Source organism: Cricetulus griseus (genome assembly GCF_003668045.3).
Source record: "Cricetulus griseus strain 17A/GY chromosome 1 unlocalized genomic scaffold, alternate assembly CriGri-PICRH-1.0 chr1_0, whole genome shotgun sequence".
NCBI classification, from domain to species: Eukaryota; Metazoa; Chordata; class Mammalia; order Rodentia; family Cricetidae; genus Cricetulus; species Cricetulus griseus.
Genome location: NW_023276806.1, coordinates 95,432,479 through 95,448,237, shown reverse-complemented (window position 1 = coordinate 95,448,237; position 15,759 = coordinate 95,432,479). Strand labels below are relative to the sequence as shown.

The following is a 15,759-nucleotide window of genomic DNA, read 5'->3' as shown; positions in this document are numbered from 1 at the left end:
CTCATATGGCACTCACACTATGTGAGGCACTACAGCTAATGCAGCTGGTTTATGGATGTGGGAGGGGCTAACGGGACCTGTGCCACCTTGGGTTTTGCTATGTGTAAGGTTCTGGGAACTAACTGTCATAGTGCTGAAGGATTTCAGTCAAGGAAACAAAGTTATTTCCCTATCAGTCATTTATGCTCATTTCATTTTTGTGTGCAAATGATACAATAACTTAATAGTTCATTTACTTTTTAGGGAGCAAACACGTTTCTTTAAGATATGTTTGCTATATGTGAATACACATATTAATATGCATATATGACTAAAATGAAAATAATATTTCAAATAAGTTTACTCCTTTTTTTGTTAAGCAACCATGTTCCAGTGCCTATCGTATCTACATGAATATTTATGTCTAGATATAAAAGGAAGACACAAATGCAGTTACCTTTAAAAACAGTGATTCAGGGACTAGAACTACCACATCCACTGTGAGGAGTCACCCCAACAGTAATCACAGGTATGAGACAGGTATCATTGCCAAGATTCATCTGCCAATGTAGGGCTCCACACAGCCTGGCTCATAGAAGAAAATTCTTGGCAAATCAGAATGACTCAGGGCTCTTCATTAAAAATGAGGGACCAGGTCTCACCAGCATCCACTGAGCCATTCACAACCTCTGACCAGGAGGAAGAAAACAAGCCACTGTGTTCTCAAACAATTTAGAGAACAGTGACCATGCTTATCAGTTAGGAAATAAAATCTGGGCTTATTCTTTCTTGAGGACGTTTATGAGAAGAGATACTGTAAGACAATCATGTTCTAACCCAGGTGACATCCATGCTAGGCAGGAGTCTCTTATGTTCTTGTCTGGCTGTCTCTGCTGACAATGACCAAGGAGTGAAATCATATTTTCCCATTATTCTTGTTGGATAATCTAGCAATAGTTTTTTGACTCTATTAAGCCTTCAGACAATGCTGTCAGCAAAGAACATGACAGAAGGAGAGCAACGGAAAGCATCTAAAATCTTGATATCAGCTGCACAGCTCCTGATAAACTCCAGTGTAAGTATACCCATGTTTAGCCTACTGCATTTGAATAAGAATGAAAACAAGACATTTCATCAGGTTGTAGCACCTAATACTCTGATGGTCTGAAAAATGAGGCACCTTACCTGCTATAGTGTTGAGAAACATCAAATACTCAAAGTTGGAGATTTCCCTTCTTTGCCATCGCTGAGTCATGTTGGAAGACTTATAAAGCTGGCGAGGAGTGGCCAGTGATATCCTCCTATTAGTAAACAGACCAGAAAGACACTGAGTCACAGCTGTCAAAAGTCCACTTGCAGCTAACTTTCCTATTTGAGATCATTCAGTAATTTGTAGCTTGGCATTCAGAGGTGGATTGTAAAATATTCAGCCATAGAAACCAGCTCTACTTGAGACTTTCATTGCAGAAAAGGACAATTAAAGGACAATTCTGGAAGCAGCTCTATCTGTGAAAATACAGTTGCAAATGGCAAATTTCAGTACACAGGAACAAAAATGATACAACTGTGCTCACAGTACAGTTTAAACTACACACAGAGCAAATCTACTGTATGACAACAAATAGTTACACAAGTGCCTGCCTGCAAGCATCACCCTTGCATCTCAGTGGCAAGGTGCCTGCTACCTGACAAAGGAAGCACAAAGTGCAGTTTCCACCTGCATGATTTATACTTACCACTAACTTCAAAACAACAAAATGAAACCTTTGAAAAAATACACAGGTCCATAGCTTTGGGGAATAGATCACCATCATTGTGTTCTTCCAGGCTCAAAGTGTTTATCTGAAAATTAGGGGGAAGCCTAGTATATTCATAAAAGTATGATAAAGCCACTTGGTTCCTGAAACTGTTAAAATTCATGTTACCTTAATGTTGCCATAATTTTTTCACAATGCTCCTTAGCCAAGAGAAACACCTAGCAGTTTTGTCCACTAAGCAGATAGGTCAAACACTCACTCAGAATTCAATGCCTGCTATGGTCTGGGTGTCGTTTGAGCATGTCTAACAAAGGCGCAAGAGCTGGGAGCTTGGTCTCCAGGACAGTGGTGTTGAAGAGGTGGCATCTTCAAGAAAAGGGACCTTATGAAAGGTACTAGTCCATAAGGGCACTGTCCTCAGGAGGAAGTAATGCTGGTCTTATGGAGCAAGTATGTTCTCAAGACAACAGGCTGCTCTAATAAGGCAACTCTGCATGTTGGGCCCATCCTACATGGCCATTTTCCTTTCTTGACCCAAGGAGTCCTCACCACCAGCTGAGCAGATGAGGCTGGATGGTGTATGATCAGCCTCTGGAACTGTGACTAAACAAATCTGCTTTCTCTGTATTACTCAGCATAAGATCCTCTGTGTACTGGAGTAAGGTGGCTAAGTCAGTATCTCTCTTTTGTTTAAAAATGTGTTTATTTATTTATTTTTCCTCCATTTTTTTATTTAATTAGAAACAAGATTGTTTTACATATCAATCCCAGTTCCCTTTCCCTCCCCTCCTCTCCTGCCCCCACTAACACCCTACTTATCCCATACCATTTCTGGTCTCCAGGAAGGGTGAGGCCTTTCATAGGGGGGCCTTCAGAGTCTGTCATATCCTTTGTGATAGGGCCTAGCCCCCTCCCCCCCCCCCGTGTCTAGGCTGAGGGAGTATCCCTCTATGTGGGATGGGCTCCCAAAGTCCATTCCTATGCTAGGGATAAGTACTGATACACTACAAGAGGCCCCATAGATTTCTGAGGCCTCAGCTACTTGGAGTCTAACGCTGATGAGGAGACATAGGGAGCTACTGTGGGTGGTTTGCTCTAAGTAGCTGCAGTTTCTGAAAAGGCATACACCTATTGAGCACTTACCAGTTTCTCAAACACTAGAACCAAACTTGAGGCTCCCACCTTCACTTCTCTGGACCCAAACTAATTCCTCACAGAGATCTTATTTTTTGAGCCTGGTAAACACCAAAACAAACCTCAGGCTCCTCAAAGATATATGGAAAATGAGGTTACCTAATGTTGAAATTGAGAAATGAAAAACAACAAGTAACAGCAACCGTGATAGCTTAACGCTATCAACTCTAAGTAAAACCAGGGTATTTCCTTTGGATACTGATGTCTGGACAGAAAACACAGGAGAACATTAGTTAATATCACTTGAGAAGTGAGTGTTTGCCAATAAATTTTTTGTTCAGTGTGAAAAGACTATTTTATAGGACCAACATGAGTCACCTTGATAGAAGGTGAAAAATAAGAATTAGGAAAGTGGGAGCAATGTCAAGCTACCTAATTTTAAGTTTTCTTAATTGTAAATTGGGTAAGAATCCCATTACTGTTATAAAATGTGAGTGCTTTATGATTTAAGGGAAATGGTCCTGTCATAATTAAGACACAGATTGTTCCTCACACCTGGGAGGTACTCAGTGAATCACACTATAAATATTAATTAATCAGAGAGACATCCATGGGGCTATGCAATTGTCCTTTTGTCCTGAACTTTTGCTTATTAAGCAACAATCTGATTTGCAATGTGACCTCCTTGGTGACCTTGCCTTGCTCTAGGCTAGGTGATGCTGAAGTCAGTTGTTTTGGGGAAGGTAGCTACGTTTGAATTTGATAATGCTTTGTTGTTTAAAATTAAGCGTCTGAAGGCTTTAGCTAAAAGTTCCTAAAAACTGACTTAATTTTGCTTATACTGACAGAACCAGATGTCAAGAAAGCACAGCACAGATATCTAGAGTCTTTGTTATTCTGAGGAGACATACCAGAGAGCTCCTCATTAGAAGAGCATGGTATCATCCCTTCCTTCTGAGGATTCTAACCCTCATAAGATCTTCCACAGCAGACATATGCAGCCTAAGGGAGTAGGAAAGGGTCTGTGTATACATCTATTTACACACTTTTGCACCCTCATCTGTGGGTACATGCACATATGTATACAAGTATATACTGCATTACACATTTACAGTTTATGAAGTACATTTACTTTGTCTTTCAAAAAATATTTCAATTTTGAATGCCCCTTCAAAGACATTTCCTCATTTTATGAGGAATGAGAATGTCATTCCTCTTGCCTAGTGTCATTCATTCTTTTAACCACTACATACTAAGTTCTTTCTAGATGGTAAGGACCCTTATTATGGCCCAGCTTGTAGGTAGCAAGCAGGAATAGGCCTACAAGTAGTTCTTCTAGCCTCTTTTGCTACTTCTAAGACTATAAAAGAATTCATGGAGACTTTAAGGAGAAAACAAGCCAAGAGAACAAAGTGGTGTTCCAAGATGATGGCATTCTGAAGTGACAGAAAAGGCAAATCTACTTGAGTATTTTTCTACCTGAGAAAGTAATCTCTCAGGCTGGAGAGATGGCTCAAAGGTTAAGAGCACCGACTGCTCTTCTAGAGGTCCTGAGTTCAATTCCCAGCAACCAGATGGTGGCTCACAACCATCTGTTAAGAGATCTGGTGCCCTCTTTTGGTGTGCAGATATACATGGAAGCAGAATGTTGTATACATAATAAATAAAATCTTTTTTTTAAGAGTAATCGCTCAGAAGGCAAAGATAATTGTTATTCGTAATAGGTAAGGCAGATAGTTTTAAATGAATCACATTCAGACTGGTTTAAAGCCTCACAGGAAACCAGACATGCCCTTCCAGAATCATGGTCATTGATTAAGATGCTAGAGGCAGAAGTTCACACTTTACCAAGAGAAAGATATACCTATTTGTGTATTCTTAATGTTCATTCCTGGAAAAAATTCTTGAACTGATGATTAAATGTATAGTCTGTGAGCACTTGGGAAGGGAGTAGTGATTACTATGAGTCAGCCTGAACACAATCAATAAGAACAAGTCTTACAAATTTCTCTCATTGTTTTTGATAGATTAAATGCATTTTTCTTTGACTTGAATTGTTTATACATGCTTCATTATCTACTAATGTCTTGGTTTAATCTCGTCATTCTTCTCATGAACACACTGAGCATGTACACACATGCCCATGGATTGCTCTTGTACTGGGAGCTTAAAAAGAGCAGTCAGACAGAATGCAAGGAACCGTAGTGAAGAGCACTTAGTAAGCATTTTCCCAATTATGCACTGAGCTGTGAGCTACAAGTTGAAAGATAAATAAAACATAATCCCTATCTTTAGAATCTCTGCTATCTATTTAGGGAAGATGGACAAAGATTGGCTTTTCCACACAGAAATGCCATGCACTAGTCCTCTGGGACTTAACAGTTTGTGGTGCACAGTGCTGTCTCTCTATGCAGAGCGCATCTCCACCATCCCTTGGATACAATCCTTCTCTAATGCAGGGAGGAGATGGCAAGGAATCAAAGGCATGTTTTCTAAAATCCCTAGGATTCAGGGTACCCCTGGACCAAATCAGCAAACACTCCCAGCTGTTTTAGAGGTGTAAGATGATCTCTTCTAGCCAAATGGACTTGTGATACAGATTCTCAAAAGCTTCTAAGAAACATGTTCCTTCTTAAAATACAAACATTTAAGGAGAAATCAGCTGTGTCTTCTCTCTACTGGCTGTGTAAAGATGGAGTGTCAGAGGTAGTCATGGTGATTTTTGTGATAATGAAACCAATCCAGATTGCTGATGTCACTGAATATCTGAACCAGAACCAACAGTGTTTTAACTCTGGAGGCTTTTTGTTACTCTTCCCCCCAGAGAGAGAGAGAGAGAGAGAGAGAGAGAGAGAGAGAGAGAGAGAGAGAGAGAGAGAGAGAGAGAGAGAGAGTGAGTTACTTGTATTCAGGTACTCACTTTCATGGACCCAAGCATGGGTAATACACATAATTAGTAATTGTGTTTTCTGCTTAGATTAGTACCGTTTAATAAAATAAGGTTTTGAATGGTTCTTCAAAATTACCAAGATGAAGGATTTAGGTAAAAGTTAAAACTATACCATAATGAATAACTATTGTTCTCAATAAATTCTAAGATTGTTTTATTACCTTACTAAATAGTCATTTATAAAGCTGTAATTTATATACTATTCCCTAGTACTTAATCACAAAAGGCTTTTGGTATGCTAGTATAATATGATTTTAGCTAGAAAGATTTCTCCTCCTGTTCTTCATTTTTCTTTTTTTTTCTTTTCTTTTCTTTTTTTTTTTTTTTTTTTTTTGAGACAGGGTTTATCTGTGTATCTCTCCTGGAACTAGCTCTGTAGACCAGGCTTATCTCAGACTCATAAAGATCTGCCTGCCTCTGCCTCCCAGATGCTGTGATTAAAGGCATGCACCACCACCACCCAGCAAAAGGAGTCTTTTTTATGGTTAACTGTGACTGTAATCATTGCAGGCACTGGAGAAGATTTTTAATAAGTCTGCCCTAGCCATTCTCTAGTCCTCAGTGCCGTGGTTTCCTTAATCTCCTTCCCCATAAATAACCCACAGAGAAAGAAAAGTCCTTGGTCTTAGAAATTACTATATGTAAACAAGCCGCATATAATGTGTAACATGATATAATTACCTGGCTTGTGGCAAACCATAGCTGGTCCCCACTCCAACCCGAGGCAAGCTGTAGACAACTTTTTTAACTGTTGCTTGATCAGGAAAATTAAACATCACAGAGGCTGTGGTAGAAAAAAAGAATGAGCTTTAGTAAACCACAGGAGAGCTGCTCACTTAGGATACAATATTCAAGGGCCTACTGTGGATTATCTGAAATGGCAGTGAGTTTTCACAGAAGATGAGCCTTCTCTACAGCTTTGTCCATATGAAACCAAAATGAATATCTTCAAACACACTTTGTTTGGTGATATCACACAACAGGAAATACAGAAATAATCAGTGTTTTACATGCAAATGAATAGTATCAAGGGTGAGCACATCATTCAGGCTCCTTCACAGACTTACTTCTGTTGGCCATGAACACTTCTAAGGCTGTGTTCTGCAGAAGGTAGCGTCTGGAAAACACAGCTCGTATCTCACTGAACATCCATTTCCCATGAAGTCCCTCAGTGTATGCAAGAACCTAAGAGAAATGGATTAAGAGGACAGTAACCAATAAAGTAGAAACTTAAGACTTGGGGAAACACTATATAGAATGCTAAGTTAAATCCTAAATGAGTTATTGTCTGCTTTCATGATATATCATGGCACTGTCAATCACCCGATACTGTATATTTGCACAATTCCAACCTTTCTAAACACTATTGACTCAAGAAGAAACAAAGGAGTAAGAATAGTTATATATTCAAAATGACTCTGTGACTTAAACAGAAATTATCTTGTCTGTGGCACACACTGTTGGTACTGGCAAATATTCTCCCTTCTTTCTCTTTCTCCCTTACTTCATAGAAGCCAGTTACCACTCTGTTCAGTTTGTCTTGACTGCTCTCAGCAAGATTTTTCCAGTAAAAGGTAAGATAGCAGATGTTCTTAGGTTTGTAGGTCACATGTTATATGCTGTAACTGTTCAATTTCTTGTGGGTAATCTGTGAGCAGTCACAGACAATGCAGAAGGTAAGGGCTGTATACCCATAAAAGTTTAATTACACTGAAGTGGCTGAATTTGGAATAAGAATGGAATTTAGTTTGACCCATGGTCTAGGGCAACCATAACATTATTCAGTTTTCCCAAACTGCCTTGCAACTCTGGTAGGACATTTGACCTAGGGTCAGCTAATGATAACAGAGTTAAAGGCAGCCATGGGTGCTTTACAAATGCTGATAAAATCAGTCACAGAAGGCAGAGGCTCTCCTGCCTTCGCCCTCCTGACTTCCTTACAAGAATGGAGATGTAACAGCTGGCATCATAGCAGCACAGGAGAACCATGGGGAACTCCATGGAAGTGCAGCCAGGTTATCCCCATACTGGGCTGCTAGAAAATGCAGTGCACCCCACAGAACACCCAGCACCTTGATTGCCTGCTCCTTAGCACAGATCAGATCACAGCTTATGAAGCTACATTTGTGGAGTATGCAAAGTATATTCTGTTTGATGCACCAATGCTGCTAACACAGGGACACCTTTTCCTTGCATCTGTACCTGCACTTACTTTGTTGAAAACAGAAAGTAATTCTTAGGTTTCATATATGTTAGGTTTCTGTTGCTTTGAAAGTAAGATATGAAGTTCTTTCATGGTTCTTTAAGAAACAAATGCAAAATAGTGTTTCTAATTCCAGTGTGTGTGTGTGTGTGTGTGTGTGTGTGTGTGTGTGTGTGTGTGTGTGTGTGTACTCCTTTCTGTGGGTATATATGGGTATACACATATGTTTGGAGGTCAGAGAGGTCAATGTTAGTTATCTTCCTCAACTGCTTTCACCTTACTTTTCCTTCCTTTTAAAAAGTATTTTATGTGTATGAGTATTTTTCTTGAATATATTTTTGTGCACCACCACAAGCATGCCTGGTGTATGTGGGGGTCAAAAGAGGCATTCAGATCATTTGAAGCTGGAGTTAGGGACTTTTGTGACTGACCATGTGGGTGCTGGGAATTGAACTAAGGTCCCCTCCAGGAGATGTCAGTGCTAAGCTATCTCTCAGCCTGGCACCTTACATTTTCAGGCAGGGTTTCTCACAGAATTGGAATTTATCAGTTCAGCTAATCTGACTGACCAACAGGGATATTCTTCTCTCTACTGATCTAACACTGTGACTGTGGTAAGATGCCACCATATTTAGCTTTTTTATTCTTCTGCATGTGGTTGCTATGAGGAGCCAAAGTTAGGTTCTCATGCTTGTGTGGCAGGAACATTAGAACTGAATGCTCTCAGGTCCCCAATGACAGTTCTTAACTTGGTTTGAGTCTTTTTAAGGCCAGAAAGTCTTTAAAGGTTGTTGTATGCATTTAACTCCTGAGACATTCAGAATCAGTCAGACTCTTGCTAAGTCTTAGCTCTGCCATTTGCTAGCTTTAGATCTTGGAAAAATTACCTGACTCCATCTCCTTTTTGTCTTCTGAAAAGTGGTGACAATAATACCCACTGCTAGTTAGTTTAAGGGCCAGTGAATATAGAGTAGAGGGCCAGCTCTATGAAGGTGTTCTTACCACGTAACAACTCCTCTCAGATTCTAAATGCAAAACTTCTTCTCATGCATTTTACAAAGTGGTAACTATGGTGACTCACTGCAATCATATTTACACATTCTCTGGTAAATATAATCAGTTGCCATTCTGAATTTCATACACTAGTATAGTTTTATTTTTTCAGAATGGAAGAATGGAAAGAATACAAGATTACCAACATCTTCTGCATGTGTGAAATAACAAATATCTCAAGACAAATAGTTGAAAACTATCTACATATAATTATTTCACCAAGAAAACATAATGAAGACCATTGAAATTCAGTCAAATGAGAAAAACATGGAAATTCTTTGTGAAGCCTGTGTTGGGCCCCTCATATTAATACCAGCATACTATATTACTGTGCATGAATGTACATTATGCACATGTAGACACAGGTATGTTTACACTCATGTCTGTCTGTAGGAACTGTGATATATCAAGTAGGTAACAGGGAAAACAATGTGGCCCGATTCTGTGGGTGTCCCATATGAAATTAGAAGTTCTGTCAGTAGGGATTTACCAGTCTCTTGAGTCTACTTAAATCCTTCAGTACTTGCTGTGTTAAAATGAATCTGTGCCTTTTAAATCTGTTCCCTCTGCTGGCTTACATGAGGACAAAGCTTATCAAAAGCACCAAGCAGCCACATGGAGGAAGGGATTGCTACCTGTGCTTCACTCCTTCAGTAGTGCCTGTTCTCAGTGCCAGATACTGAGGTACCCAAAGGACAACTGTCCCCACTGGACAGCAGTTTACATGACCTTCCAGACCCAGCAGTTCTAGAGCAGCATCTCTGGTTAGGACACACCAAGGACAGCTTTACCAACTCCTTGGACAGAGCTTTCTTTAAAAAATGCTAGAGGACAGTTTCTCTCTCCTGCCTGTATTCAAACAGCTCCTGAAAGGCAGTGAGAAGGTCACAACACTGGGGAATTGTGTGAGGGGGAATAGAAGGCTGTGCACGTGGTGGCAGAGTGACCAGATGGGATATTACTGTGGCATGTGATGAGGGGTTTAATCTATTGGTGTGTGTTTTAGAAATGTAAAGGAATATCATTTATAGTCAATTGAATGCTGAGTTTACGGCATGTTTCTATAAAAATCTGGGCACCAAGCCCAGGTCTGAAATATGAACTGATACAATAAAGCTGTCTGTGTTTTATTTATACCTTTACTTGTTACATAATGTTATCTCACTTTTAGTATTTTCTATAGCAGTGCTTTAACTTGCTTTCCTTGTAGTAGGAGATATTCTCTTACATCATGCAAATACTTTTATCAACAGTTGAGGCTCGTAGATTTGTTTTGTTTTTTTAAGTCAACTTTCCAATATTCTCTGGCTGTGTCTTCCTGCTTCTGCAAATTACATTACAGAATCTAATCAACAACTACTAATTACCTCATTTGGTTTCATTTTCTGAAAGCTGAATAAACATGAATTTTATCACATTCTATAGGTCATAAACTTGAACAGTAAAGCATCCTGATCCCAAATCTTAGGGAATCTTGTCATTTTCCAAAATGGCCACTAACTATTTTGAGCTAAGTGCCTGGTATACAAAAGTAAAGGCTATGCTAGCCTGTTCCCTGAGGCCATCCTTATTCACCTGTGAGCTGAAGTACACAGGAAGCAGGATGAAACACCAGCTCATAAACCACCTTCCCAAAATGTATGCCTAACACACATTATCTGGTGATCATGTTGAAGAAAAACAGGGCTGATGTGCACTCATCTGTGTCCGACATGGACAATATTGTCAGAAACATGAATGGAGCTGTCAAATCAGTTTTGTCTTTTCTTTTCCTTCAGAGGCAGCTAATACTGCGCAAACCAGTTTGGTGATGGCCTTGCTGACCTCAGGTCACCTAACATGTACAGTAGGATGAGAAGCACATATACTTCCTCTCGGGATATGGAAAATACAAGTTATGCATCAAAAAGCAGATGCTGTTAAGAACAACTAAAATGCTGTAGAGGTTGGATATATCCTTGTCTGTGCTCATGTTTTATTGTCATTTCCAGTTCCAACAGTTTAATTAGAATGTTTGTAATTCAGTATTAAGTTACACGTCCCTATTACTTTTGTAATTCCATGTAAATTGCAAATGGCTCAGAACTGTAGCAAATATATTCAAGACAGAATAGTTCTAAAGAAATCTCAGGTTTCTATTCACACACGAATATACACACTCTTCCCACATCTGCCAGCTGAACCAGGAAGACTCCCCACCCAGAAGAAAAGCAGAAGTGGAGGTGGAAGGAGCTGCCAATAATTGCCGGTATGACGTATTCTCCAGCTTCTCAGGTCTGCTCCTGGTGATGCTGTTTCCCCAACAAATTCAAGAAGAAAAAAGAGATGAGGGTTCTTTTCTATTTTATTTTTTCACCACTAGTCTCTTGCTAAAAACACAAAGAGGTATTTGCCCTGACTGGGGTATAAGATCTGCTGAATGTGGTGATATTTTGTCTATGATTTATTTTTTTATGTGATGTATTGAGTGTAAAGCTCTTCTGCAATAAAGCTTTTGAAAGTTGAAAGAGTCATAAGGGATCTCTACATAGTTACATAAGTGGTAACATTGCTGGGGAGAGGAGGCTAGCTGGACTAGCTGCCATCAAATGAGGCAAGGAGTTCCAAGGTTGCCAGCTTCATGTACCATCATGAATTGTATACAGATGTTTCTGTAAGGGACTCCTGTGAGTTGCAGCTCAGTTATATTACTGTAAGTAATGTCAATGCAGTCATGAACTAAATACCCGATGCTTAGATGGACTTGACTCCCTGCTTCTTCATCAGTGCCCTAGATTTGGTAAACAGATATAGTTGTTTATGTCTTCCAGTGAACAAATGACAAATAGCCATTATGCTATTTTCACTAGCATGAAATGCAGTAAATAATAGAATCATTTGTTCCTAAATGATTATTGTTAGGAATCTGTATCTATATACATGAATACTATATAGTATATATTTATATATTTATATATTAAAGCCACTGGAGATCAGAATAGCAAAGCAGCCACACTTAGTTAGCTATAGGAGCCAGGCGGTAGTGCTACACACCTTTAATCCTAGGACTCAGGATTAAGAGGTAGATGGATCTCTGTTAGTTCAAGGCAACACTGACTACACGAAATTGATCCAGTTCTAAAAGAAACCACTCACACAAAGGTGATCTCAGCACCTGGGATCACATGCCTTTAATCCCAGCATTAGAGAGGTGGAGAAAGGAATGATATGGCTGCGCAGAGAAAGGAATAAAAGGCAGGGGGAGACAGGAACTGAGAGCTTTTGCCTCTAAGGATTTGTGGAGACAGGATTGTGGTTTCAGCTGGGTAGAGGTAAGATCTACTAGCTTGGTTGCTTTGTTTCTCTGATCTTCAGCTTGAAGCTTGAACCCCAATATCTGTCTCTGGGTCTCTTATTTTTCATGCTACAGCTGAGGGTGAAGGACTCTCAAATACAGGGCAGGTAAGACAGTGATGGAGAGATGAGTAGTAGACACTCTGAGGGTGAATTAAAAAAATCCTTTTACAAGTCAAATGTTTTCCCAATTGTTTATTTTCAAAACAAATTGGATCTATTTGGACTGCCACCTTAAAGATACAAGTAATTTATGACGATAGATCACTAGATGAGTTTTAGCATACAACATGTTAAAACACTGAGTAACATTTGAGAATGAAATTTGACAATTCCTCTATGTATGTGAACATGATTTTCAACACATCATTTTTGTTTTGCTTTCGTTTTTATTCAAAGCTATTTTAATGCCTTCCTAAATACCTTAGTCAGGTATTGTGTTACTTGTAGATAATGAAATTCAACTTGGAATATAAATTACTGAAGTACCTTTTCTACCAACAACCCAACAAAAATTATGTATGTGCCAGTACGTATTTTTCTTTTTGAAATTGAAAATAGATTCTTCTTTCAAACAATACATCCTGATCACAGTTCCCGCTTCCCTCCACTCCACCCAGCTCCTCTCCACCTCTCCTTTCTCCAGAATCAATTTTCAACACATCTTTAAGAGAGGAAGTCAGTTAAAATTTTCGTAGTTTTTTTTCCCCCTCTGAGTAGTACTCCATTATGTAAATGTTCCACATTTTCTTTAGCCATTCTTCAGTTGAGGGGCATCTAGGTTGCTTCCAGGTTCTGGCTATTACAAATAATGCTGCTATGAGCATAGTTGAACATATGTCCTTATTGTATTAATGTGCATTCTTTGGGTATATGCTCAAGAGAGGAATTGCTGGATCTTGAGGTTGACTGATTCCCATTTTCATGAGAAATCGCCTTTCTGATTTTCAAAGTGGCTGTACAAGTTCACACTCCCACTGGCAATGGAGGAGTGTTCCCTTTCTCCACATCCTCTCCAACATGAACTGTCATTGGTCTGACAGGAGCAAGATGGTAGCTCAGAGTTGATCCCCCATGGGAGGCCTCACCTTCCCTGAGGAGTGGATGGGGTGTGTGTGATTGGAGGATGGTGAGGGGAATGGGAGTAAGGGGGGGGGAGAGGGAACTGAGATAGGTATGTAAAATAAGATTGCTTTTAATACAAATAAAATTAAAACAACATTAAAAAAGAAAGCACAGCCAAAAAATTCATAGTTATTTATATTTCATAGTTATCTGTATTTTTTGTAAGAAATAATATTCACTGGCAGATACTTTATTTCATGTTTTATGTAGTAATTAAAAATACAGTCTAACAAAATTAAACAATGTTGCTCTAATTCTGATTAGTACATGTCTGCTATCATGCCCATTACTGTTTATGTTTTAGGGTAGTCAGAGGTCAAAACACTCTTCAGTGGCGGTATTTAGTCCTCATATATACAGCTTTTTATATATTAATCTTTATTTTCTGCAGTTTACCAGTTCTGTACCTGTAGGGTCTGTACCCTCTCTAGTAGGGAGACCTCAGGCAGTTATGATTCTTCAGTTTGCTTAAGATAAGGAATATACTAGTTAATCTCACATGATGCTTGTGAGAGGAGGTTAAGAACACTCTTTTTAGAAAAGCACATGGGAAGTGCTCAATAAAGGATTTCACACTACTATAATTACCCCACCTTCTCGTGTACAGAAACACATGTGAATATGTGTGCATGCATGTGTGCACACTTGTACGTGTGAACACACACACAATATCTGGTCCTACTTATCAGTAATGACATCATCAGCAAGTGTATAAAGAACTTCACACAATTCTTCACTGAACTCAAAGCCACAACCAGTTTTCCTAGCTGTGACTTATATTTTAGTAATTACCTGAATTAACACCTCTGATCTTAAAGTCCAGACCTACAGCAGCAGCTACCACTGTCATCTGTCGTAAAAGCTGTAAGGAAACTTCCACTATCTTTGTTCTAGCAATCTTCTCTTTATGGCTTAGCTATTTTATTATCTTTCTGTTACTTTCATTTAATAGATACTATGAACTGACCACCAAGAGTGGCTGGTGAACAGCAGAGGCCCTGCCCCTGATCTCTGGGAGATCAGAGTCCCCTGGGAAAAGAAGGACATGTATATTAATGAGGCTCAGTGGGCTATGGGTCCAGGGTGTCTTGGCATGTATTGTGAGGAGGAAAGGTGAAAGACAGGAATCCTAAAGTGTGGGTGGGAGCAAGATCACAAGGCTAGATCGGGCAAATCATGTGAAGTCTGGGTCCTGGTCAAAGAACACTGACGTGCCACTTGAGGATTTTACACAAAGATGCCAGATGATTAAATTAGCACCTTAGAAATAATTTATGGAGGGCTGGTGAGATGGCTCAGTGGTTAAGAGCAATGGCTGCACTTCCAGTGGACCTGGGTTCAAGTCCCAGCACCACATGGCAGCTCACAACTGTCTGTAACATGGAATTTGACACCTTTACACCAATGCACATAAAATAAATTTTTATAAACTATAAAAAAAGAATTCATTTCTGTGACTACAATGAGAGGGTATTTTAACAGGAAAACAGAGGTTGGTCCAATAATATACACGAACAGTAAGTAATAATTAGTTTTAATAAATAATGAACTCATTCAAAAGAGTGTCATTAGTGTCCTTTGCAGTATCTTACATTGTGGCAAGTACTTTTAAACTGGTCTATTTATTACCTGCATCTGGAGAACTAGTAGAGATGGTGAGGTGAGAGTCTGTTTACATATTCCTTCCAAAGCCTCCATATAGGACACTTTGATCACTTTGTTGAGTAAAACACTTAGCAGTTTAAATTACAAATGAGCAGAGCTATAACTAGAGTCCTTTATGTCCACTTAATCTTCAAAACGTGGCCTGAGAGAGGGATCTGGGTGGCTGATTTGTTATTGTCCTAATCATGAATGTCCCCACTGGTATACATTGTATCTGTTGGCTATGTTTCCTAATTTCCTCAAACTTGGCACACTCTAAAATTTTACAATTGTCTCTCTGCTGTTTTTTTGTTTGTTTGTTTGTTTTTAAGGACTGGAACTGGGGAGAAAAGAACTTAACACAATTGTAAAGACACTAGTTTGTTGGAACCAGGTGTAGTGGCACAGGCCTTTGATCAAAGCTTTGGGAAGGCAGAGGCAGGAGGATCTCTGAGTTCAAGGCCAGCCTGGTCTATAATGTGTATTCTAGGACAGCCAGGGCCACACAGAGAAACCCTGTCTTGAAAACAGTAGAAAACAACAACAGCAGCAACAGCAACAAAAGATACTAGTTCGTAGAA

The 15,759-nt window shown here is 39.4% G+C and overlaps 1 protein-coding gene across 10 annotated transcripts in view; it reads right to left on the bottom strand.

The window, feature by feature from the left end:
• The window catches only part of Nbea (neurobeachin), a 525,226-nt gene that overhangs the window by 91,925 nt on the left and 417,542 nt on the right, over positions 1-15,759 (bottom strand). For 9 of the 10 annotated variants that reach the window (XM_035451902.1, XM_035451904.1, XM_027395004.2 and 6 more), the window contains 3 exons: positions 6,888-7,005; positions 6,502-6,604; positions 1,165-1,280 (listed from right to left, as the gene is read on the bottom strand). The exons of the other annotated variant lie outside the window; for it this stretch is intronic. In XM_035451902.1, the coding sequence (XP_035307793.1) occupies positions 1,165-1,280; positions 6,502-6,604; positions 6,888-7,005 (337 nt within the window). The remainder of the gene's footprint in view (positions 1-1,164; positions 1,281-6,501; positions 6,605-6,887; positions 7,006-15,759) is intronic. 10 annotated transcript variants of the gene reach the window in all.